The 23,923-nt window shown below is 32.5% G+C and overlaps 4 protein-coding genes across 14 annotated transcripts in view; 3 read left to right on the top strand and 1 right to left on the bottom strand.

The window, feature by feature from the left end:
* Positions 1–100: 100 nt before the first annotated feature.
* On the top strand, positions 101–4,966 carry LOC124423674 (alpha-taxilin). Of its 6 annotated transcripts, none has more exons than XM_046961701.1 (6): positions 101–155; positions 1,297–1,379; positions 1,635–2,291; positions 2,358–2,516; positions 2,580–3,761; positions 3,848–4,966. In XM_046961701.1, the coding sequence occupies exons 2-6, from the start codon at positions 1,314–1,316 to the stop codon at positions 3,869–3,871; spliced, it is 2,088 nt and encodes a 695-aa protein (XP_046817657.1). In that variant the 5' UTR covers positions 101–155; positions 1,297–1,313; the 3' UTR covers positions 3,872–4,966. The 6 variants fall into 6 exon arrangements, with proteins under 6 accessions (XP_046817657.1, XP_046817653.1, XP_046817655.1 ...); XM_046961697.1 differs by lacking the exon at positions 101–155 and adding an exon at positions 162–262; XM_046961699.1 differs by lacking the exon at positions 101–155 and adding an exon at positions 225–348.
* A 2,309-nt stretch (positions 4,967–7,275) lies between these two features.
* LOC124423955 (formin-J-like) lies at positions 7,276–17,211 on the top strand. 2 transcript variants are annotated; one of them, XM_046962359.1, is made up of 9 exons: positions 7,276–7,478; positions 11,043–11,177; positions 12,837–12,952; positions 14,121–14,555; positions 14,629–14,856; positions 14,937–15,265; positions 15,343–15,526; positions 15,706–15,928; positions 16,045–17,211. In XM_046962359.1, exons 1-9 carry the CDS (start codon positions 7,439–7,441, stop codon positions 16,101–16,103), a joined length of 1,749 nt encoding a protein of 582 aa, XP_046818315.1. In that variant the 5' UTR covers positions 7,276–7,438; the 3' UTR covers positions 16,104–17,211. The 2 variants fall into 2 exon arrangements, with proteins under 2 accessions (XP_046818315.1, XP_046818316.1); XM_046962360.1 differs by lacking the exon at positions 11,043–11,177.
* LOC124423954 (thrombospondin type-1 domain-containing protein 4-like) overlaps positions 16,267–23,923 on the bottom strand; it is a 13,183-nt gene continuing 5,526 nt past the window's right edge. For 2 of the 4 annotated variants that reach the window (XM_046962356.1, XM_046962355.1), the window contains exons 2-13: positions 21,555–21,702; positions 20,379–20,545; positions 19,860–19,959; positions 19,586–19,634; positions 19,352–19,488; positions 19,071–19,200; positions 18,740–18,977; positions 18,365–18,571; positions 18,132–18,290; positions 17,861–18,037; positions 17,556–17,775; positions 16,267–17,415 (exon numbers count right to left, since the gene is read on the bottom strand). In XM_046962356.1, the coding sequence (XP_046818312.1) occupies positions 17,279–17,415; positions 17,556–17,775; positions 17,861–18,037; positions 18,132–18,290; positions 18,365–18,571; positions 18,740–18,977; positions 19,071–19,200; positions 19,352–19,488; positions 19,586–19,634; positions 19,860–19,959; positions 20,379–20,545; positions 21,555–21,702 (1,869 nt within the window). In that variant the 3' untranslated portion in view covers positions 16,267–17,278. Of the gene's footprint in view, positions 17,416–17,555; positions 17,776–17,860; positions 18,038–18,131; positions 18,291–18,364; positions 18,572–18,739; positions 18,978–19,070; positions 19,201–19,351; positions 19,489–19,585; positions 19,635–19,859; positions 19,960–20,378; positions 20,546–21,554; positions 21,703–23,023; positions 23,308–23,923 lie in introns of those variants that run through there. The other 2 variants (XM_046962357.1, XM_046962358.1) reach the window with 2 other exon arrangements.
* LOC124423958 (adenylate kinase isoenzyme 1-like) overlaps positions 23,696–23,923 on the top strand; it is a 13,893-nt gene continuing 13,665 nt past the window's right edge. For both annotated transcript variants that reach the window (XM_046962363.1, XM_046962362.1), the window contains exon 1: positions 23,696–23,893. The gene's annotated coding sequence lies outside the window, so the exon portion shown is untranslated. The remainder of the gene's footprint in view (positions 23,894–23,923) is intronic.

The raw sequence follows: 23,923 nt of genomic DNA, 5'->3' as shown, positions 1-23,923 counted from the left end.
GGGTGGCTCCTCTTTTCCAACCTCCTCTTCCTCCTCCATGTACAAATACGATACAGAGTACCCAACTACATTCGTGTATAACGTCTCTACGATAGTCTAACTATAGATATTTTAGAGTACGTATTCCCGAAATAACAAGCGAGACTTCTCGGGAGGTACCTTCTGTTTCTCGCATTGGCAGTGTTCCGTTCCGTGTCGCCATCGTATCATCCTCATCTCCGTCATTATTGCGCGAGCGCATCACTATTCTCCTATTACCAGAGTATATTACTTTTGAACGCATCGTATATACATATACACACCACAAGTCAGACGAGTTTAATATCAACATCGCACTTTGTCGAACGAGTGAAAATTACTTTGTTTTTTCTTTTTTCTCTCTCTCTTTCCCTCTTTGCTAAACGTTTTCTTGTTTTTTGAACGTCGTGTTACGATCCCCTTCTTCTCGATTCCGTCTTTCGATACGAGAAGAAAATACTTTCGACCAGATTTACTTGCTTCTATCTATGTACGACCGTTGATCCTCCGAATTGAATAAATCGTGTCATATTACATAACGATTGAATACATACATATCTTAGAGAAAGTAAAATAAGAAGTATAATTATATTAGTTTTTATTATGATATGAATAAAAACTAAAGGACGGAAACGAGTGATCATATTTTTTTTTATTCTTTTTTGAAAGACCAACAAAGTTCTTGTAGTGTATTACATGTACTTACAATACACGTATGTATATATATATATATATATATATATATATATATATACATATATATATATAGGGAAAATAAAATTTCGAATCACAATGGATCAAGTATTTTTTTTTAATTTGAGAGTTTCTTCAAACAAACAATATTTTGGAAGATCGCGATAAAGATCGTCGAAGGGCCGAAAAGAACGTATCGGATTTTGAATCCAGTTATATTGATTTATAAATCAATGTTCTTTAATAATGCAAATGGTATTTTTTACGTTTAGTAAATACCATGACGCAAACTTATAGAACGCCATATTTTCTCTCACTCGGCCAAGGGTCGTCCTTGTTGTCCTTGTTCGTAATATTCCCTCTTTTTTACGAGAACAACAATAACGCTATATAGTACTGTGCATAGAACTGAATCTATCTGTCTTTCTCTTTTTCCCTTCTTCTCTCTCTCTCTCTCTCCTCTCTCTCTCTGTCGCGCGCGCTTCCGCGTTAACTGTTTTCATTACGAGAGAAAGTAAATAATAAATATCGTTATCTTTTAACACGTTATTTCTTTTATCTTTGTTTCCTTGTCTTTCTCTCTAGTTTTCGCAGATGTTTCTATGATGGACGAGATTAACGATAAAAATTCGAACGACGAGAGTCCTTCTACGGAGGAAAAGAATGAGGTAAAAGTCGGTTAAAATAATACACCTAACCTCTATATGTATTTATTGTCACTATTACGATGTATCGCCGATTAATGAAAAATACACTTTAACAATTTTCTATTAACGAATAATCGAATTAATCATAATTGTAGTATGATCGTCAATATCAATATATGTTTAAAAAAATTTGTTTTATATGCATAATTTAATGATCATTAGTTGATTCCTTTCTTTATGTCAGAATTTATCGTTTGATTTAAATCCTTCTTTTAGATAAAGCCGATCGATCGTACGAAAGAAAGAAAACGTTCGAAGGAAGAGAAGAGCAGAAAGAAGGAAATCAAAAAGACCGGAGAACAATGTTTAGAAGCTGTGAACGATGTACAAACTTTGAAGGAAAAGCTGGACGTAATGTCCAAGAAATACTCAGATATTGTGGACGACAATAAGAGATTGTTATTAAATTTGAAGCAGTCAGAGAAGAAGATAATGTTGTTGCAACGAGAGAAAGAACAGTTTCAAAGTGAACGTAATAAGGCACTTTTAACTAGAAAAAGATTAGAAAATTTGTGTCGTGAATTGCAAAAACAGAATAAAACTGTTAAGGAGGAATGTTTATCAAGACTTAAGAAAGAGGAGGAAAAGAGAAAAGAACTCTCTGGCAAATTTCAAAGTATTTTAGCTCATATTAATCAGCAAATGAATTTAACTCTTGAAAAGAATGCAAAGATGCAAGAAGAGAATTTAGAAATGAATAAATTGTTCAAATCATTATGTGATGAAGTTGCGGTTAAAGAGAAACAGCTTCTACAAGAACATATGCGCATGAAAGGGGAATTGCTTATAGCACGTGATAATTTTGAAGAGGTCAAGATAGAAGCTACAGTAGAAAAAGAGGTCTTTTTAAGGGAAAAGCAACAGCTCTTGCTTGTAAGTAATACTATTCTCTTTAATATAATAGAATATTTTTAAAAAATATAAACTTTTCTTTTTCAGACATTAACAGAATATCGAGCCCGAATTCAAGAATTACAAGGAGCAGAAGCTGCTATGAAAAGTCAAATTGACGTATATACCAATAAATATGACGAATTTCAAAATTCTCTTACAAGAAGTAATAAAGTTTGCGGAGAATTTAACGAAGAGATGGAAAGGGTTAGTAATTATGTTGCATTTCTTTCTTAAAATTTTATATACTCACTCTTTTTTCTTATATAGATGTCTAAGAAAATACTTGCTTTGGAGAAAGAAACTTCTTTATGGAAACAACGATGGGAGAAGAGCAATACAGTTTTTGTTGACATGGTATATGAAAAGCAAGCAAGAGAATCAGAATTGGTGAAGTTGAAGGAAAGATTAGCTTTGCTTCAGGACTTGTGTAGAATGTTCCAACATGAAAGAAGATCCTTGATTGCACAATTGAATGAAAAAAATGCGAAGACTAATACTGATTCAACTACACGAACATCTGGTGAATCTAAAGAGAAAGAAGATGATTTAAATAAGGGATCTACACTATTAGAAAATAGTAATGGACAATTTACTCCAACGAATATCCTCGAACTACTTGAACAAAGATTAGAAATGGAATCTAATGTAAATTCCACGACTGAAAAGAAAACTGAGATAAGTTCAGAGGAAAAAATAATTGGCTCATCCATATCTGAACATCCACTTTCTTCTGAACCTAACTGTAAAGATAAGGAATTAAAGGAGAAAGATCTCCCAGTTTCTCAAGAAAATAGGACAGAAGAAACATTAAAGGAAGAAAAATATTCTAACGTAGAAACAGTAGTAGAAAATAATTCAAAGACACGACTAAATATAGCAGGATCATCTTCTGATATTAGTATTGAAAACTTAAATGAAAAAGAAAATAAAGAGGCAATAGAACGAATAAGTGACATATCATGTGACAATATTACAGAGTTAGAATCTAGATCGGAAAACATTGAAAATGATAGTACAATACAAATGTCAATACTTAAAAAAAATGATGTTCAAACAGAACAACAAGAGATAAAGAATAGTAGTCGAGAAGAAAATAATGAGCAATTAGTTGAGAATATAGAAAATAGATGTACTGGCATAACTATATCTGAAATAGAAACAGAGATTATAATAGAAGAATGTGTTCTAAGCGGTTTATTAAAGAAAGATATAGCTAACGAATCACTAGAGTCATCAAACAATGAAATAGAAATCAATCTATGCGATAAATTGCAAGAAATTAATACTATTGTAGAAAATATTCAAGAAATTGAAAAGTCTAAATCAGAAATTTTAAAAAATTCTACTGAAGCGAATTCTATTGTAGAAAAAGAAATTAAAACTGATACGCCTTTTTCTAAAGAAGAAGATAACAAGTCGATCAAGCAGAATGTTATGACTGCAACAAAGGTAATATTATTTTTAATTTAATAGTATATGTGATATATACACTTATAAATAATACAAAATAATACATTTTTGCTATTTTTTCTTAGTATGTAAGAAGAAAGAAGAAGTGAAATAAGATCAAATAATCATCCGGAACAAACGAAAAAATGGTACGAACGTTGAAATTATATATAAGATAAAATCAAGCAAAACTATATTTTTTCCTTTATTAATGAAAACAATGGAAAGCTATCTTACGGTTTTTGTTCTCTTTTTTAAATGAAATATCAAATAAGAGCATGATCTTTTTAGGTAAAATACCTAATAAGAAGTAATGAAATGTTTAGGAACTGTAATAGAAAACAATTTTACATAACTTATAAATAATACTATAAATATTTTATTAAATGAATCGTATTTTCAATACGATTATATCAATATATTGTTTATTAAAAATCTCTTAAATTATAAAAAGAAAATGATAGTGTGGGTCGTTGACAAAAAAATATAAATATAATAAATCTGAAGACTTATACATCATTGACAAAATATGCTAATGATCATAGCGTATCTTATATTTTGGAAATCTAATTTCTTTCAAACCATTATTGTGTTATATATCCTAACAAGAAAAGATGTAGTTTTGCAATTTTTTTTATGAAAAAAAAAAAACAAGAATATTTTCTATATTCTATGACTTCTATATGATTGTCCATATATTAACTTCAATATTTCTAGCATTATATAAAAATAGCGGGCATTCGATATAAAACACGAAATTTAACTTTATTTACGAAGTTGATTTATTCTTTCTGATCACGACTGCCACACAAGCATAGACAATTTGTAAAGCTTGCTAATTTTAATTAATTTCTCATAGAAAAGAATTTTGATATTTTTTAAATGTGTATCAATGTCCACATGCGTGTGTATGTTCGGGCATGTATGCGTGTGCGTGTGCGTGGGCATGTGCGTGTGCGTGTACGTGTGCATATTACAGATTTTTTATTAATTACAGTGAAAAATTGGGTAAACAAATTTTAATAAAAATATTTTTTAATTTTTACTAGAAATGTTTACACTATATTGCTTAAAATGTCAGGCTTATCGTTTAAAGAATTTCAAAGTGCTGACCACATATCCCCCCTCTGACATAAAATATTTACTGTTAATTTATAACAATATGGCTGAATTGATTATAACGAAATACATATTTGTAATATTGAGAGAAGTCTTTGATTTTAGCAAATCATCAAAAAATCCTTTTAGATCTTATTAAAGATGTAATTTTATTTCATTTCATTAAATTATTGTTATTTTAAAAAAGTCACATTTCAACAAATAATCATATATATATAAGGTTATAGACATTATATAAAATTTAGAAATTGAAGAAAATAATTTATTTCAAATTAATATGCTTTGCAAAAGATTTATATTTAAATATATTACAAATTTTCTTCAGATTTGTTACTTTATAGAAAAACAATATTATGCTGGTCGTATTTAATGGATAAAAAGAAAAGAATAAACAGATAATGTAACTATAACGTCAATAGTGTTTTGGCGTCAATAGTCTTTTAGACGTAGTTAGGCGAAGTTCTTAGTGTGTTATTTACAATTAGTTGATCGTTGACGTTTGATCAGATCACGTTAACGATGAGAGAGTTCGATCATCTTTCATTATACGTTTTATGCATATATACCTAATTTTCTGACTTGCAATGAGCGCCGTTTCATATGTACGTATATATATATATATATATATATATATATATATATATATATATATATATGCATATGTGTTCGCGCGTGTGTGTATGTATCCCGACACTATTAACGGCAATGCAAAGGTCGATGATCGAGGAAGTAGAGAAAGGATGTGTTAGATCAAATCGACAAAGAAAATCACACAGTGATGCAGTAGACAAACCTTGACCTACCTTTATGATTAACCTTCGTATGGTCAAGTATATAATGTAATTTCCAGGATCCTCGTAGTAATCATCGAGATTAAATGAAAGTGGCTATCAAGATGATACAAGCGAGTCTCGTTTGTGATACACTCTATAGCAATCGATTGTCAGCAATCATCAGTGATTCGCAACAAACTAAGATATCTTTCATATCTCTCTCTCTCTCTCTTTATCTTTCTTTCTCTCTCTCTCTCTCTCTCTCTCTCTCTCTCCCTCTCTCTCTCTATCTCATCATATTTGAAACATGTATTTGTGAATCATGTTGTCATTTTGTGACAAAGCAATATATAACATGTTCTTTGTACATATATCGTAGGATTACGTCAGTGAAATTATATTGTTGATTTTATAGGTAAGTAAATGTTCGAGTTCACTTTTCGAACCGTTTCGACTTTCTCTTCGAAGCCTTCGAGACATTATTATAATTGAGATCGATTATTAGTATGTATATAGGACAACCTTCTATTTTCTTTTAGAATTTCTTGAAGAATTTAACATAATACATCGATCATCGACCTACTTACATGTATATACATATATATATATATATGTACGTATGTATGTATATATATACATATATATATGTATGTATATATATATATGTATGTATATATATATATATGTATGTATATATATATGTATGTATATATATATATGTATGTATATATATATATGTATGTATATATATATATATGTATGTATATATATATATGTATGTATATATATATATGTATGTATATATATATGTATGTATATATATACATATATTTATATTATATGTATAATTAAATTCATTCTAGCCGATATCGATTCAATTTATTAATCGAGAACATATATAAAAACGAATAAAAAAAATGAATTGAGCAAGTGTGTGAAAAATTAATAAATCGATAGAAGCGATCATTGACTTGAACGGTCCACCAAACGATCGATTTATTTTTTTGTTCTTTTTTCGAATTTACGCAGGACGATCCCGTTAACGCATGTTTCGTGCGAGTGGGTCACCGGTACCATGTCAGCTTTTTACTCTTAGCTACGTCAGTATACGTAGTAAATACAGGAATCGGTCTTTGGTCACATCGGGAAAGATAGCGGAGAGAAAGACAGGTCCGGCGTAATGTAATATCTAAAGAATTACGTATCGAGATATATTGAGAATTCGACCTTGTGCTTCTTTTTCTTTTTTGTTTTCTTTTTTCTTTTTCTCCTTCAACTTTTAACGAGATCTTATTAATCGTCGATAGAAATCGAATATATATAAATATAATTGTTTGTATTATAAAAATTGAAAATAAAAAGGAGATTTTAATTATTATCATAGCTAAGATTTTAAAGATTCGATTATTTATTCGATTTAAAAAAATAATCGAATATAAAAATATTTGAATGATCGTTTTTAATATAGTACGAAATTATACGAAATGATATATAATTTGTATAGATCGTTATCGAAGCGATCGATGATGACAAAGTTTACAAGGACTTTCTTTTCTTACGGCCCTGGATCGACCGGTTGTACTTTGAAAGTATCTCGCATGCTTACCTTTAGAAGAGTGTATCCACGAGGTGTCAGTTTGTTTCGATCCACCGTACTAGCGTGAACTCATTCGTCTTTGCGCGGGAAATTTCTGATATAATCGAAGGACGAAAAGAATTGTCCTCCGGAAGTACAAAAAACATTTTAAATATCAGCCGTGACGTCGATTGCGAAGATCGACGAAAATGAAGATTGCTGCGACCTTATTTCTTTTTGTCATCATTGGTAAGTAAAAAATTGATCGCAAATCAAATCAATATTTTACTTTTAAACATTATTTACTTGCAAACGTTTGGTTGATTCGAAAGCTTTCCAATCATAAAAGTGGTTTAAGTTATATATTATATATATATATATATATATATATATATATATATATATATTTTATATTATTATAATGCCAATCGAAGTAACGGAAAAAACATAATCAATTAAATTCTTTTAGATTTTTTATATTTTTTTTTTTAATTAAATCACTTTAAAAATTTATTTCATAATTATGAAAAGGTAGGAAAGTAATTACTGATAAAAACATAAGTTGTAAATATTTTGATAGATACGTAAATGAAATTGAAAAGTTTTCGATTGTGGTATAATATATTTACAATAAATTAAATCATCGAACGGTAAATCTGTAACATACTTTCATATCTACATTGTAAAGACGTTTATTAGGATAACTTATACTTGGGGTAGTTGTCAGGTTTAGGGGTCTCTGTAAATTTTGGATTCTGTGCTATCGACTCTCAACTTACACATTGACTGAACGCACTGCTCGCTCTTCTGACCATCAATAATTAATAACTTTCCTATTTTTCTCGCTATCTCTATTTCTCTTTCTATCTTGTTACTTTTACTAATTATTTTGCCTTCCAATTTTGTATGGTACATATATATATATATATATATACATACATACATGCTCGATCCTTGATAAATAGATGATTAATCGTAAAGGATCATTAGTAAGTTATAGTTCAACGATTAGGATATAAATGAATATAAACGAATATAAACGAATAATAGATAATTACGATTAAGTGATATTAACTAAAGATAGATATATCATCTATTCGAAGATGTTTTCTCTTTCTTTCTTATATGCTCACATTGATATTTAAAAAAATTAGGCATCAAGAGAAAACAAAAAAAAATATTTTATTTAAAAATAAAGATATTTAAAAAAATATATATAGTCTTTTAGATACATCGAAACAGATATTTTTCTCTTTTTTTCTTTTTTGTGTTTTGATGAAAAATATCAGCTCGTTTTCACTCTTCACTTGTTTACATGATGTACTTCGTATAGTAAGTGGAATATTATCGGTTTTGCGATCGAAACGACTCAATTGTGAGAAAGGAATCATCGAAGGGGAAAATAGAAGTATCATAAGGACGAATTTACGCATCGATGCAGGTAAACTAGAAAGTGCAAGAATATCGATTTTCATCGGACGCAGAAGTCAATTCATTGGCATAAGATGTAGAGAGAGAAAGAGAAAGAAAAAAAGAGAGAGAGAGAGAGAGAGAGAGAGAGAGAAAATATGGGACGAAAGGAGACTAAAAGAAAAAGAAAGAAAGCGAGTAAACCGCCATAAACACTGATAGAGAATTACACGTATATGTTGTAGGGGAAAGGTATATTGACTTAATAAAAATTATAGATTATAAATGGCACGATCCTTTCGTTCGTTCTAAAAGTAATTATATATTTTCATTTCTTAGGTATGTAATATAATCTACCGAAAATTAGATAGGATTAGATATGATGAAGATTAAAGTTGTCAAGCGAAGAGAAGAAAAGAATGAAAAAACATCTATATATTTGCATATGTGAAACTATCGATTAAATAGTTTTTCATTGATAAGATAACGATACCTCATAATAAAGAGAAACTGTTATTGTGAGAATATAATAATACGTTTAACAATATCACGAATAGACTTTCTCTCTGTGCTTATTGAAATCTTGTAACATTTTCTCGGTGTTTCGTACGATTTTTTAAATCTCTTAAGGGAACTAATCTTTTTCATTGATCGATCTCGCTTCTTCTTCTTTTTTTCCTTCTTCTTCTTCTCTGTCTTTCTCATATTTGAAAATAATATATTATATATATAGTTATGTATATTTTAATATGTGTATATATATATATATATATGTATATGTATATTATATATGTATATTGTATATTGTATATTACCTATAAGGTTGAGTTAGTCGTGTTATATATTTTCTAGCTATCTATTTATCTTTTCGTTTTTCAAAAGATGCAAAAAGTACTTGTGGCTCAAGGTACGAGATAAAAAGAAGGGAGTTGGGGAGATCTCATTCGCAAAACTATCGTATTCAGCTGGCAGTAGCGAAAGTGCAACCAAGATGCGTTTTCATCGAATGAACGATCGTATTCGAAGAACTTGTTATGTCTATTTTATTATTTGACGATAGGAAAGTAGTTTCGATATACTGCAGCATTAATCTACAGCGACCGGTTAACATGTAAACGTTTAGTCAGACACTAAGTGTGTCACTAGGCTATGACACAATGACGTACCTCCGATCCGGAATCCGAATGTTGGTTTCAATGAATTCCGGAAAATTTCGTTCAAAATCCGGCAGATTTTTCATGCTCTCCTGATATCTAAAACAATGTTTTTTATCATAACAATGTAATACAAAGAGAGTTTGCAACAAGTATTTTTGCTTATAACGTTTATATATGAATTGGTCAATTAGTAATGTCGACATTCTTAGTAAAAAACAGTAATGCTCGAACCAGCAAAGCTAATACATTTTATTGAGAATTTCGACATTACTTATTAGCTAAACCAATAATATTCTATTAAGAAATAATTAACGATAAGAAATAATACTCTAGCAATTGTTTTTATTTTGATAATAAAATATTTAAAATTTTGTCGTTATAGCCTCAAATAGTACATATAAGCCGATTAAATGCCAAACTATGAGGATGCGTTCATGTTACGTCAGAAAAAATTTATTAATTTTTTTTTATGTTATACAAAAAAAAGGATTATTTTTTTGTATCTCCATAAAGAGATAAAAATAACTTATTTTTGTTTTCTTTATTCTCTTCTCTTTTTTCTTTTTGTTAATGTTTTCTTTAAAGCTAAGTTACATATCTCCATTCCGAAGGAACACTTTGGCTTTTAGCGTAAAGTTCATGAAAAATTTCCAAGAGTGTTGTCTAGGCCGTATCTAAGGATCCACATCGAGACGATCGTCGCGATTCTTAACTGTAATTTCTGATTCTTCGTGCTCGCGTCTAACTGTCCGTGTAACGGTAGAACGCGTCAAAAACATTATTGCACGTCTACGAACGATAATAGCAGCAAGACGGTAAATGAAGATCCCGATCTCAATTTAAGAAACTACTAATCCTTCATGGCAATTTGTTAAGGTAAAGAAGATTGTGCTTCTATTTGTTCGTTGTTCAGTGGTTAAATTTAAACAGGTGAAAGAGATATTAGAGAGAAATAAAGAGAAAGAGAGAGAGAGAGAGAGAGAGAGAGAGAGAGATCGTTTGCCTTTTCTTTTATTAAAATCAACGACGACTCGACGGTTAAAAAGAGAAAACTTGTTGAAATAATAATAATGAAATACTTTTAGACTCGACTTTACAAATTCAACTGACGGAGGATCAATAGCACAGATCAAAAAGTTGTTAAAATTTCAATATTCAATGAAAGAAAATACTTTTGATCGGTATGGATCCCGCTTGAGTTTAAATATCAGGGGATCCGTCAAGTTTTCTTCCAATTTGGTTGCAGGCTGCACGTGGCGGGCTACGCTAGGCACATGCGTCTTTCAATCCGACTTTGGTTTTGCGCTTAACTGCGCCTTCAAAAAATCTGGCCTCTTCCGGGTGCGAAACCTCGGAGGTGTTAAAGGTTTCCTTGGCTTGGGTGAGTGGAAACGTCGATCGTTCGCATCGATATTTGGCGAATCAATCCGATAATTGAGGTTCTTTCTTTTCGATATTCATCGATCCAGATCTATCTCAGATCTTCGTTTTATATAATGTTTTCTTTTTTATTCTTTTCAACGCGACGATTTGTACCGCGTTTGAAAGATCATCTTACGTATTACGTCGAGATGGCGTAAGATTGAAGATTTTGGTTTTATTTATATTTTATCGAAAAAATGTTGGATTTCATTTATTTTGTTTTCTTTCTTCTTTCTTCTCTTCATTTACATTTCTTCTTTACGTTGAATTATTAAGAGAAAAACAATTTCATATGAATTCCTTTCTATATATATATATATATATATATATATATATATATACGTAATATTTATTACTAATATCTCACAAGAATTAATCACCGTGTCGACATTTTCTTTTTGATTCTCTCAGATTTGTATGATATTTGCGAAACATCAATCATCAAGAATTCAGAAATAATCGTCGTTACGCGTTTAACTCAACCAACGACAAGATGATAGACGTAGAAAGTTTGAATCGTAACTCTTTCTCTTTGTCGTATACATATATCGCAACGAACGATATTATTTCATTTTTCCTTCGATATCTTACGTGCACAAATTTCACGTGGCAGCGAAATTATAGAGATCGGTCGAACGAATTCACCGGAAAAGGGTAGACATAATATTGCTAAAAAGTAATACATATATCATATATATAAATCATTCGTGTTACGTCATTATTAAAGGATGATTAACGGTGTAACAATGAAAGAAAGAAAAAAAGAAAAAATAAAATTAGATTCTATAAAATAAAATTAGCTCGAATCAGGAAAACTTTCGAAAATTTATAGGAAGTGAGCGAGCGTAACTCAAGTGGCACTTCATCAAGATGCGTATGATACAGCAAGTCAAGTGTAAAAGCATGCATTTTCAGGCTATGAACATAACTACTGTAATGTGTACATGTATATATATATGTATATATATATATATATATGTATATATATATGTATATATATATATATATATATGTATATATATGTATATATATATATATGTATATATATATGTATATATATATGTATATATATATGTATATATATATGTATATATATATATATGTATACATATATAATACTATAGGTACGTACTTACATAGGTACAAGCGTGAAACGCACCTGCAACTTTCAGTTTGCAAGTTTACAGGCGTTGCCCTCTAACCTACTTCAATCTCGCATTCGCAAACATAAAAAAAAAAAGAAAAAAGCGATTATGGAAATGGTTTATTCATTACATTGGCTTGACCGAGTTATTGAGAAGAGAGCAAGCTTCTCGCTATTCTACTAGATCATTTTTTCGACAAAAAAAGGAAGAAGAAAAAGAGAAAAAATAAAAAAAAAATAAAAGAGAATATTATTATTCATGCAAAATGAATCCCATAAAAGATCGTTAAAACGTGATGTAACATTTGCTTGTCTAACGTTTCTACGGTTTGGGATATACGGAATAATCTTCTACCCGACTTCTTTCTATCAGCTGGTTACGAATCGTTTTATGTATTAACATGAAAAACTATAGTAATACTTTCCTTTGACAAATTTTCCCTCTCTTTTTCTTTATTTTTGTTTATCTTGCAGGATTCACGGTAGGTGATGAACTAGGATTTAGGGAGTCCCTATCGAATGTGGAAAGTGCAAGAAGAAGAAGTGTACAAACAGGAAAGACTGGTCTTTCTGTTGATTCCACAAACGTGGTAAGAATCATATCTTCTTAATTAAATCCATGATTATTTGTTACAAAATCCCATCGAGTCATTTCCATGACGATTTCACGTTATATTACATTTAATTTAAAACGTTATGTAAAGCAAAGATCATTTTTCTTAAAAAGAAAAAAGAATAAAAGAAGAAAAAAGAGAGAGAGAGTGAGAGAAAAGAAAATAAATAACTGCATTTGTCAACGCATAAATCGTTGTGATTAGGTGTAAATCTTTGTTCCACCTTTGAAAATTAGCTTTTAACGAGAAAGAAATAGCAACTTTAAACCGTTCGAACTCGTCTTTTCCTCTTCGTTACTTAAAGAACGTGTGTATGTGTTTAATATATATTCCTCTCTGCTGTGGCGTAACACGGTTATCACAATTCTCACTTTAACGTCATTCCGTGTACTTCCACAGAGTCAAATTAATTACATTCATTATCATTTATGTATAATATGAAAAGCCAGGAAAAGTACTGAGAACACAAAACTTTGTTTTTGATTTTCATTGAATCTTAATCTTTCGTGTATGTAATTTTTACGAGGATTAAAAAAAAGAAAAGAAAATTAATTCGACAATAATAATTTACAAAAATTGCTAAAGACGTATAAAATTGTTTTCTATTTCGTTCATGTTGTAAGATACAACATAAGTATCTAAGTATGTGTTTACATGTACTCAGATCGACCTTGTAGTAATTGGTGCGTGAATGTCGATATAGCTTCGTTCATGTATGTTCACTCAATTTACAGGCATGAGAACTTGAATATGTACTTGTACAATTCGTTAAGAGAATTCGAACATAACTAGAAATGAATAATTCATTATTCGAAATAAAATGAGACGATGCCTTTCTTAAGCGAAACATTATAAAAAATGATCTTTTCGTAAGAGGATAAGTTGTATAATTTGTTGTGAAGTTCCCTTATTCGACTTATAATATATACTCGTCGAGTCGGACTACTTTCTATCTCGTGATCTTTCGACAGGAGAAAAATGATCGAAGGCACTTGTCCAATCTCGATTCTATACTTAATGTATAACTTACATGTAAAATTACTTTAATGTAATTAGGGTTCCTAAGTTTATCGATAATGAAGCTTCTCGCAAAATGATCTAAAAACGTGGAACTTCTCTTTTATCAACGTATGTACGTTCATAGGCCACAAATCGGAACGATAATCAACAAAAAGCAAGACAGGTCGTACCTCCTTTCAAGCCTCTGCCAGTAGGGATGAGTCGTCCGATAAGTCAGCAATCTGAACATCAAAGATTGGTAGTTCAACAAAATTCAACGGCTCTTAGGACGGTCGCTGCTCCATCCTTGGGTACACAAGAAGATATGATAAAGTATCAGCAACAACAGGAGGCAAAGTTGAAGCAACAGCAAAAGCTTCAACAGGAAGCTCTTGCCTTGCAAGTATTGAAGCAACAGAGACAACAGCAACAGGAAGCGATGCGTCAGCAGCATATACAAAAGATGCAGCAACAATACAAGCAACAACAGTTGTTGAATCAGCAACAACAGCAACAGAAGCAACAGATGATGGCTCAACAGCAACAACAGTTGCTTGCGATGCAAGCTAAGAGGATACAGGTAAATTTTTCATCTCCCATTGTTAAAAATAGAAATTATTTCAGAATCATGTTAATTCTTAGAATTTCAACAGGCCGCGATCGCAATAGCAACGACAACGAAGGCTCCTAGTATCGTCCCAGCGATAACGAATATGGTACAATCCGATCATTTAAAACCTGTTTCGGCGGCACTAACGTCCCCGACTGGCAACGGCTTACCACCTTTCATCGCCATGCCTCAATCGTCTTCCAGACTTACTGATAGGATCAGCAATAGCGCTGATTCTGATAATGAAGTATCTAAGGATGACTATAATCAGGTATTACACACTATGGAATCTTGAGAACGATCGTAAATTATATGGTTAATAAGAAGAATATATACTTGTTCCTCTCTTAGCTTCCTTTGCCAGGCGAAGAAGCTGCATCCTCTGTGAATAAAATGACTTTACTCTCTTTGCAACCAATCGTGACGGCTGAACAGGCTCAAAGTTTACCTCTTCAACAAAATGAGAAACGACAGTCGTTACCAGCTTCCTTACCTTCATTAGCACCGATTCAAGGAATGGAAACATCCTTGAAAGCATTAGCCGAAGCAAGTAACATAACGCTCGAAGCGTTAGAGGCAGCTATCCTTTTGAGACAACAACAACTTATGCAGAAACAAATGGGACCCAGCACGACCAGTACGACGACAACTACGACGACTCTTTCGCCCCACGTTAAAAAGTATTTACTTTAACAAGCCCCTATAATTATTTTTAATTATTTAATTTTCGTCGGATTAAAATAACTTTATTCCTTAGCAAATACGGTAATTCTGGTGCTACGAAAGTAATGAACGCTCCGCACGAATATTATCCGATAGGATACGATAAAAACTTTGACGATAATTTTGCAAGTCGGGTTGATCTACCTGATACCAGTTTCTATTGTGGCGATCAGAAACATTTTCCAGGTCTTTACGCCGATGAGGATTTAGGATGTATGGTAAATATTTTTTCTTTCTTTTTTGTTTTGTTTTCTCTCTCTCTCTCTCTCTCTCTCTCTCTCTCTCTCTCTCTCTCTGTCTCTCTCTCTCTCTCTCTCTCTCTGTCTCTCTCTCTCTTTCTCTCTCTCTTTTTCTTTATTAAATCCTGATCGATTCAATTAACGATCACTTCATTTAGGTCTTCCATGTATGCGCATTAACCGATGACGGCTTGATCATGAAGAGCTTCCTGTGTCCCGAGTCTACTCTTTTCGATCAAACGATCCTGAAATGTAACTGGTGGTTCTACGTCGATTGTCCAGCTTCGAAAAATCTCTACGACAGCAATATTCCAATCAGCAAGAGTTATCAGTTGATGAAGGCTCTCGCATTTTTCTCTGCTTATAAGAATCACGATAACGGTACCGTTTCAACGAAGAAGAACATAGATAGTAACGTTGCCTCAACGTAACATTCGAATTATCTGATAAAAGAATAATGTCGATAATTCATCGTTCTTATCCTTTTATATTCATAGCTATTAATCTTAATCAAAAAAAGGAGGCGTACGATGTCATCGAGTCATCCGCGCATTAAAATTATCTAAGAAAAACTGTCGAAAAAAAAACGAAACGCATAACTTCATCGAACGAGATAAACGTGAACTTAATCATTTTTTAAGTAGGAGATAATGGTCTCATCAAGTTTTGTATATCATCCATTGATATGATGGTATGTCTGGGTTTTTTGTATGCTTGTGTACGTGTGTATATAATTTATTTCATATTAACAGTGCAACGGTGTGAATACTTTTTCGTAACGCGCTAACATTGTAAATAGTTGGTTAAATCTTTAACGCACGTCTTATTGTTAATATATATACATACATACAAACATACATACATACATACATACATACATACATACATACATACATACATACATATATATATATGTATGTATATATATATGTATGTGTATATGTATGTATATATATATATATATATATATATATATACATATATATATACATATATATATACATATGTATATATATATATTAATTACGTCATTATATAATACTGTAATATTCACCTCGTAGGATTGTTCTATCCTACATTTGTGTTATCTTTTCTTTCTTGAAAATATTCGAAGCAGCTTGTCTTATAATTTATTAATAAACGATACAAATAAGGATTAGATATATGAAAGAGAAAAAAGACAAAGAAAAAAAAAAGAAAAAGCAGTGTAATGTCACATTTTGATTTTCATCATCGTTTTAAATTAGGTGCGATTATTCTGGAATATTCTTTCACGATATAATATATATATATATATATATTATTTCGTTTAAACGTGTTCGAATATTACGTGTACACGTTTCAGTCACGCCATACGAAAAGTATTAGTCAATCGTATGTATGAAGAATTTGCAACGTCATAAGGATCTTCAATTGACAGTTGAAAAGCGTCATTTAATGTTTCGTCCTTAGCGTGAAATCGCACGTTTTGACAAAAATACAATGGATTATGATTAAGCCACTAAGTAAATGTATAAAGCATTTTTTACTAAAAACTACGAAGTTTTCGTGCTTGGAAGACGGAATATTGATAACTATCATGTTTCGCCGATGCATGAATTATTATCATACTTTAACATGGAATTGCTGAAATCTATTAATGATTAACAAATTTTTCTAAACAATTTTGTTCCTGCTTATTTTTCGCTGAATTATTTATAAATTTAATATTTTTAAATTGCAATTATCCGTTCATTCTGGTTCGTGTTTAGCTCTAGAGCAAGAAAGACAGCATGATCGTTGATAAAATTGATAAGTGCAAAGACGAGCTTGGATTACTAAAGCACAATTTGGTATGTTGTCCTTGCAAAATGGATTCTCTTCAAGACCTGAAACAATTTGATCTTCAAGAATAAAAATTCAATATAAAAAAAGAAAAATAGGTATTTTTCTCTAACAAATGTGATAATGAATTTAATCGAGATCGATTGATCGTCAATGAATATAATAATATAAAAAAATACCATACCATTATATATCTCTGGATCGTCTTGAATTTGCGACACTCTTGGTACATTCTCAGAACCGTGAGTATCATTTTTACAAGAATAATCATTGCAAGTTCGTCGAGAAACTGGTCGATCGTCCTCGTCACAATGAACTACTTGATGATACTCGTTTGGTTGATTTTCCGGTGACAAACACTTGACTTCTCTCTTTTGTATACCCTTGCCACAAGATCGGGAACACTTAAAAACATCGAAAAAACGTTAGTCGGATATAAGCGTTCTCTTTCGACCATTCAAAAAAAGAAAAAAATAAAAAATGACCAACCTCGCTCCAATCGGACGTAAACCAAGCAAACGAACAAGGAGCACTTCTGCAAGATTTTCTTGTTTCTGGCTTATTCGCAGGACAATTCATATCGAGGACGACGCGAAGAGCACCACGGAGTATAGTCACGCAAACGGCTTCTCTGATTTGTTCACCAAAATCACAATGTGATGAACACTGTGAAGTTTCAATTATTTCTTTAGATAATTTTAATTAAATTAGATAAGTTTAATGATATTTTAAATATACAATTAATAACAAGAACACGAACCTCAGACCAAGGACCGACAAACCATTGACCGCTACATGTTCTGTTACTCGAACAAGATCTCGATGATTCCGGACGATTCGTTGGATCACACTCCTCTTCGGAATTTTTTTCACAAAAAACTCTTCTGCTTTGCATGCCGAGGCCACATTCAACGGAACACTGAAGAAAATCATCGTAATCCATCGACTCAAATCGATTTTATTTGAAATCGTATAATAAACGATTTTACAAACCTGTTCTGGCCATTCGGTATAAAGCCATTGAGAGGTTACTCGTTGTTCGGTCGACGAAATTGCGTTGGTAGAAGAAAATTTCACGGTGCAAGGACCCAAGTCGCAAACCTCTTGAGAAATTGGTTTCTCCGCTACGTTACAGAGGTATTCTTGTGGTTCGCACGTTACGAGTCTCGTTCTTTTACCTACCCCACACGTTGTCGAGCACTGTATTGAAAAATAATAGCAAAATATAAATACTTAAAAGGAAGGTTAAACGAGAGATTATCAGTATCGTGTCACAATCGATTGGTCGAAACTATGTTGAAAAATAAAGTAAAAGAGAAAAAAGAATAGAAAAAAAAATAAAAAATAAATTGAAACAAATAGGAATACCTCGGACCAAGATCCAACATTCCAGTTGAAGGATTGTCCTTCTGATATTCTTGTAGCTTTTTCGCAAGGTGTCTCGTTGCACACCTCACTGATAGGTAAATTTCTTGGCTCCATGCAAGCACCCTCGGATACGATTACCGTTAAGGTCGATCTGATCTCTTGAACGCATTCCAGATCTCGTGTACGTATGCCAGTACCGCAGCTGACTGAACATGGATTCCATGCGGTTGGTCTCCATCTAAAACAACGATAATATTATATTTCTTTTTTCTTATTTTTTCACAAAATACCACAGGGTTATCATACGAGAAAGATCAAAAGTAAAACTAACATGGGTGGGCAGGGATTGGTGTTGCACCTTAATCGAACCTCTCGTGGTTTCTCCAACGTGTGACATCTCTTATCGAAGACCTGAATCTGCGTGTGTTCTCGTACACACGCATATTTCAACGTTTGGACACCTAAACAATATTTGTTAGACGACGAGAGAGAGTTATAGTAACTTTGGAAACTCGTCATTTCCTCTATCTCTCTTTCTTTCTCTCTCACTCCCTTTACTCATATCTTATGCTTACTATTTTTATTATATAAATTAGAATAATTTTCAGATACCTCCGCCACAGGATTTATTGCATTCTGTGTAACCGGCCGGTTTCCATGCAAATTTTCGTTTCTTATATCGCTTCGGAACGTACGAGGCGTTCGTTGCGACGTCGTCTATAGTTGTCGTCGTGTTCACGCTGTCCGTTCTAGAAGTAAACGAGACAAACAATAGGAGTATTTTACATTGAACTAACGACAACCTCGTTTACATTGCCTCCGCAAAGTAGTTTGTGGCGTTCTTACTTTCTGAGCGAGGTACTTGCTGGCGCTGCTTCGATCGGTCTATTAAAAACTGAAAATTGACGTTTATTTCGATTTATTTCTCATTCTCTCTATCATTTTTTCACAATTCGTTCGTTTTGCAATAAGATAATAATTAGATTCATTATATATATATATATATATATACACACACACACACACACACACATAATTTTGTGTTAATCGCGATTTTACGCATTACTCCGCGAAAGGAATAATTGCATACATGCATCGTGTATTACGTAAAAAATCATACCTGTATTGCGAGTGAGATGAGAGTTGCTCGGTGCACTGGCACTACTTCCAGGAATGATATAACGGTACACTATACCAGGATTGGGCTCTTGATACAGCACCTATATGAACCCACATCGATATAAGAACAAAGGAATATAAAATGGGAAGTATTAGAAATAGAGAGAGAGAGAGAGAGAGAGAGAGAGAGAGAGAGAAATAGAGAGAGAGAGAGAGAGAGAGAGAGAGAGAGAGAGAGAGAGAGAGAGAGAGGTAAGACATAAAGGAACATTTTTCTGAAGATCGAAAGTTAGATCTTCGTACTTAGTAGCCTACGGTCATCATAAAATATCTTGGAATTCTCGACATGCTGGTATAGTCTCTCTCTCTCTTTCTCTCTCTCTCCCTGTTTCTACATAAACAGAAGAAGAATTCTTATCGCGGAGGCAGGATTATAAATAATGCTCGAATCGACTCGTTTTATTGGAATTTTTGCTTATTTTTCATGCACAAGTAAAATCGTTTTCGAAAGGGTCCTTACCATAACATCAATGGACTCGTGCAATGGTCCTGCAGCCGAGAAACTTTCCAAATTTTGTGAGCTCTGCCGGATGTATGCGAATGTTGTGCCAGCTGCGTTGTATTCGCCAGACCAATTGATACTGTAGTTGCCATTGAGTAAATAACTCCCATTTTGCAATCTGATCGCTGATAACGATTTCATAAATTATCAGCTTTATTATCTGATTCTGGTTTCTACTCCTTTTTTCTGTCTGTGTCTGTGTTTGTATGTATGTGTATGTTTTTTTCTTTCCGTCGGAACAAACTCCGAAAAGTAAAACGTTCCAATTTGATTTCATATAAGCGCACGAGAAAGAGAGAGAGTGAGAGTGAGAAAGAGAGAGAGAGAGAGAGAGAGAGAGAGAGAGAGAGAGAGAGAGAGAAAGAGTCATCGAAGTAGGGATCAACGATCTCGAACGATAAACGAAGAACAAAATCGAAGCTCGACGACTACGATCGTAAGATTTATGTAATCCACGTGACACGAACTACTGCATCCAATTTAGCGATACACACGAAGCCGTTGTCTACTGTTCTGCTTGTCGACGAGAAGGGGATTGGATTACATGATACACGACGTTAAAATGTGCGACGACACGTCGAGGCGTTTGACGAGCTACGATGAGATATTTGAGATCTCAAGATAGGATAATAAAGAAATAGTCTCCCCGATATAGATACTTTTTTTCTTATTTCTTCCTCTTTTACTCTTTTGACAATAACCATTTTTCGGTCTTTAATTCGATGATAAGGAAAAGAAACTTAAAAGAAAAATTTTAATAGAAAATCTGTGTATCATGACTTACATCACACGTAAAACGATGCAACATTACCGATGAAATGATGTCGTTTTGTCGTTACTTAGCTCAAACGATCGTAAAGAGAGGATTACATTTAAACTATGATTTATACTTCATTTATGGTAAGAGGCCAGTATAAGGTATTACCTTGCTTACTCGTTAAGCGTCAACCACACCCCTTGACCCTATTAGAATCATCAAGTTACATGCAATGAGTATTTGGTGTTCGTGAAAGGAACGATCAACTTGAGCGGATTAATTCATAAATCGAGTTCAGGACGAAAGCAAAAGTTAAAATATTTTACGATTGTGAGAAGATAAATATAAGTTTATAAATTGTAATACCGTTAACTCACCCAAATAATTTTGCGTATGACGTAACTCGGTCACGTTCAATGCCACTGCACCCCGTGGAATGGTAGTAACAAGATTATAGCCTGGCTCTAAAGTCGGTTCCGTAAAGATCCCATCGATCAGGTGGCACTCGATTGAAATCACCGAGAACTGTAATAAATCGTATATTAATAATATCGTTCTTTAAAGTCAACCAAAAGAAAAAGAAGAAAAAAGAAAGAAAACATTTTCGATAGGACGATTTTTTAAAAGGACGCGTTAAGAATAATTTCAAAAGTATCGCGTTACATTATAACGTTTTACAAAGTCGATAACAATCTCGTTCACGATAAACGTCGGAACGTTTCTGTATAAAAACTAAATACCCTGATAGCTTAGTTCCTTCGATCGTGACACACAGATTCGATCGTGCATAAAAGGAAGGATGCGATTCAGGGCACGCCTGTTTCAAACGCTTTTTCACGGTGCATCCGTGATAAGCATCTCTTGTTACTTTTTTCTTTATTATCTTCATCCGGATGCACATAGTCCAGGTAGTGCCTCGTTCATTTCTATTACGAAATAATCAAGAGAAAATGTATAATGTTCTGTTTATTTTGCTCTCATTTTTACAGATTATTATTTTCTTTTTTATTATTTTCAACACATGATATTCTAGGAAAGAGGTCGTAGTATGGATCCACGCGTAGTGGATAAATAATTATTATTCAAACGTAATTAAACATAAATTTTAATCCAATGCAATTGCATAATTTAATTTCAAATTACTTCATCCTGAGGAGAGAGTAAAGAGTTATATATAATTATTGACTCATTATATATACACACGTGTATATACATAGGTATATGTATATACTCAGTGCATGTAAAACATCTATTCTACAACGTAGTTAAAAATAAGAAAATAAAACAACACCATAGCGAATTTTAAGGCTTGACTACGAGCGTAACGTTTCGATAAGCATTACAACCCGATGATGTTTTCCCGCGAAATGGATAAACGTCCGAGTAAAAGCTTCTCGCATGGTGCAAAGCCGATAGTAATAAGAGCCTCGGTGTCTCTTTTTCTTTCTTTCTTTTGTACTTATACACATATACGTACACACATAGATATGTATATATGTGTTTCGTATAACACGAGGCAAATTTAGAAGGACAAGGAAGAGATCTTTCGAGTTTTCGTCTGGCCGACGTCAAAAGCGGTACCGTTCTTCCGGCAGAAGACGACGAGCAAGAGCGGCAGCATTAAACTGGCTATTACGGCTATTACGTCCTATCGAAAATTGCTCATCATCGAACGTGTTGAGGTAAATTGAAGTGGATCGCAAAAGAGAAACGAAGAAATTTTTCTTTATCTTTTTACTATTTTTTCATTTTTTTATTCTTTTCTTTCTTTTTATCTTTTGTCGCTCCTCTTTTTCTCTTTCTCATTTTTCCCTTGTATCTCTACCCACCCCATATTTCCTCGTACCTCTTCCATCCTTCTTTCCCTTTTTCTTCTGAGAAGGTGCCAAAAATAAAGTCAGCTTCGGGAGCGTGCATAATTGGCCTGTGCATTCTTACGACAGGCTCGTTGCATATTTATGAGAAAGCGAGATCAGTTCACTTTGTTATTTTAACTTTTTCTTTTTTATTTTCTCTCTCTCTCTCTCTCTCTCTCTCTCTCTCTCTCTCTCTCTCTCTTTCTCTTCTCATTTTTATTCTTCTTGCCTTCCCCTTATATTTCTTTCCACGTCGGATTGGGTTATATCTAAAGATACATTCCGCTTGTCTTCTCCTTTCTCCATGTATATATGTGAATATATATATATATATATATATATATATATATATATATATATATGTATGTATGTATATTATGTATATACTCTATAATGTACAAAGTATGTATGCCTCTCTTCTTTCGTAATCTCAATTATAAAGTTCTTCTCGTAGGAGTAATAATAAAAGTTAGGACAAATCATAAAAGTACCAATCGTTCCTTTGTCTCTCTCTCTCTCCCTCTCTCTCTCTCTCTCTTTCTATATATATATATATATATATATATATATATATATATGTATATGTATATATAGTATATGTATATATAAGTACATATATATATATATATATATACACATATACATACATACATTATATTATATCAAAGAAAGGTGCATAGCCAAAGTTTGCTCATGCGATATTCATACAATTAACATGAAAGCATCTTGCCCCGTGTGACAGATAAGTCGACGTTCAAGTTCATACACCATGTTCCAGCCGTTAATCCAACGGAAAAAGGAGGAGTGTCTCTTTGGGCGCAGTTTTTATTCGATCGATGGATCGGAAGCTCCATCGATTGGTAAGTCAAAAAAATGTTGAAGAGTTTCGT

The sequence above is a fragment of the Vespa crabro genome, chromosome 4, assembly GCF_910589235.1.
Source record: "Vespa crabro chromosome 4, iyVesCrab1.2, whole genome shotgun sequence".
Lineage (NCBI taxonomy): Eukaryota > Metazoa > Arthropoda > Insecta > Hymenoptera > Vespidae > Vespa > Vespa crabro.
Note: the sequence above shows the minus strand (reverse complement) of the source record. Positions and strands in the feature narration are given on the sequence as shown.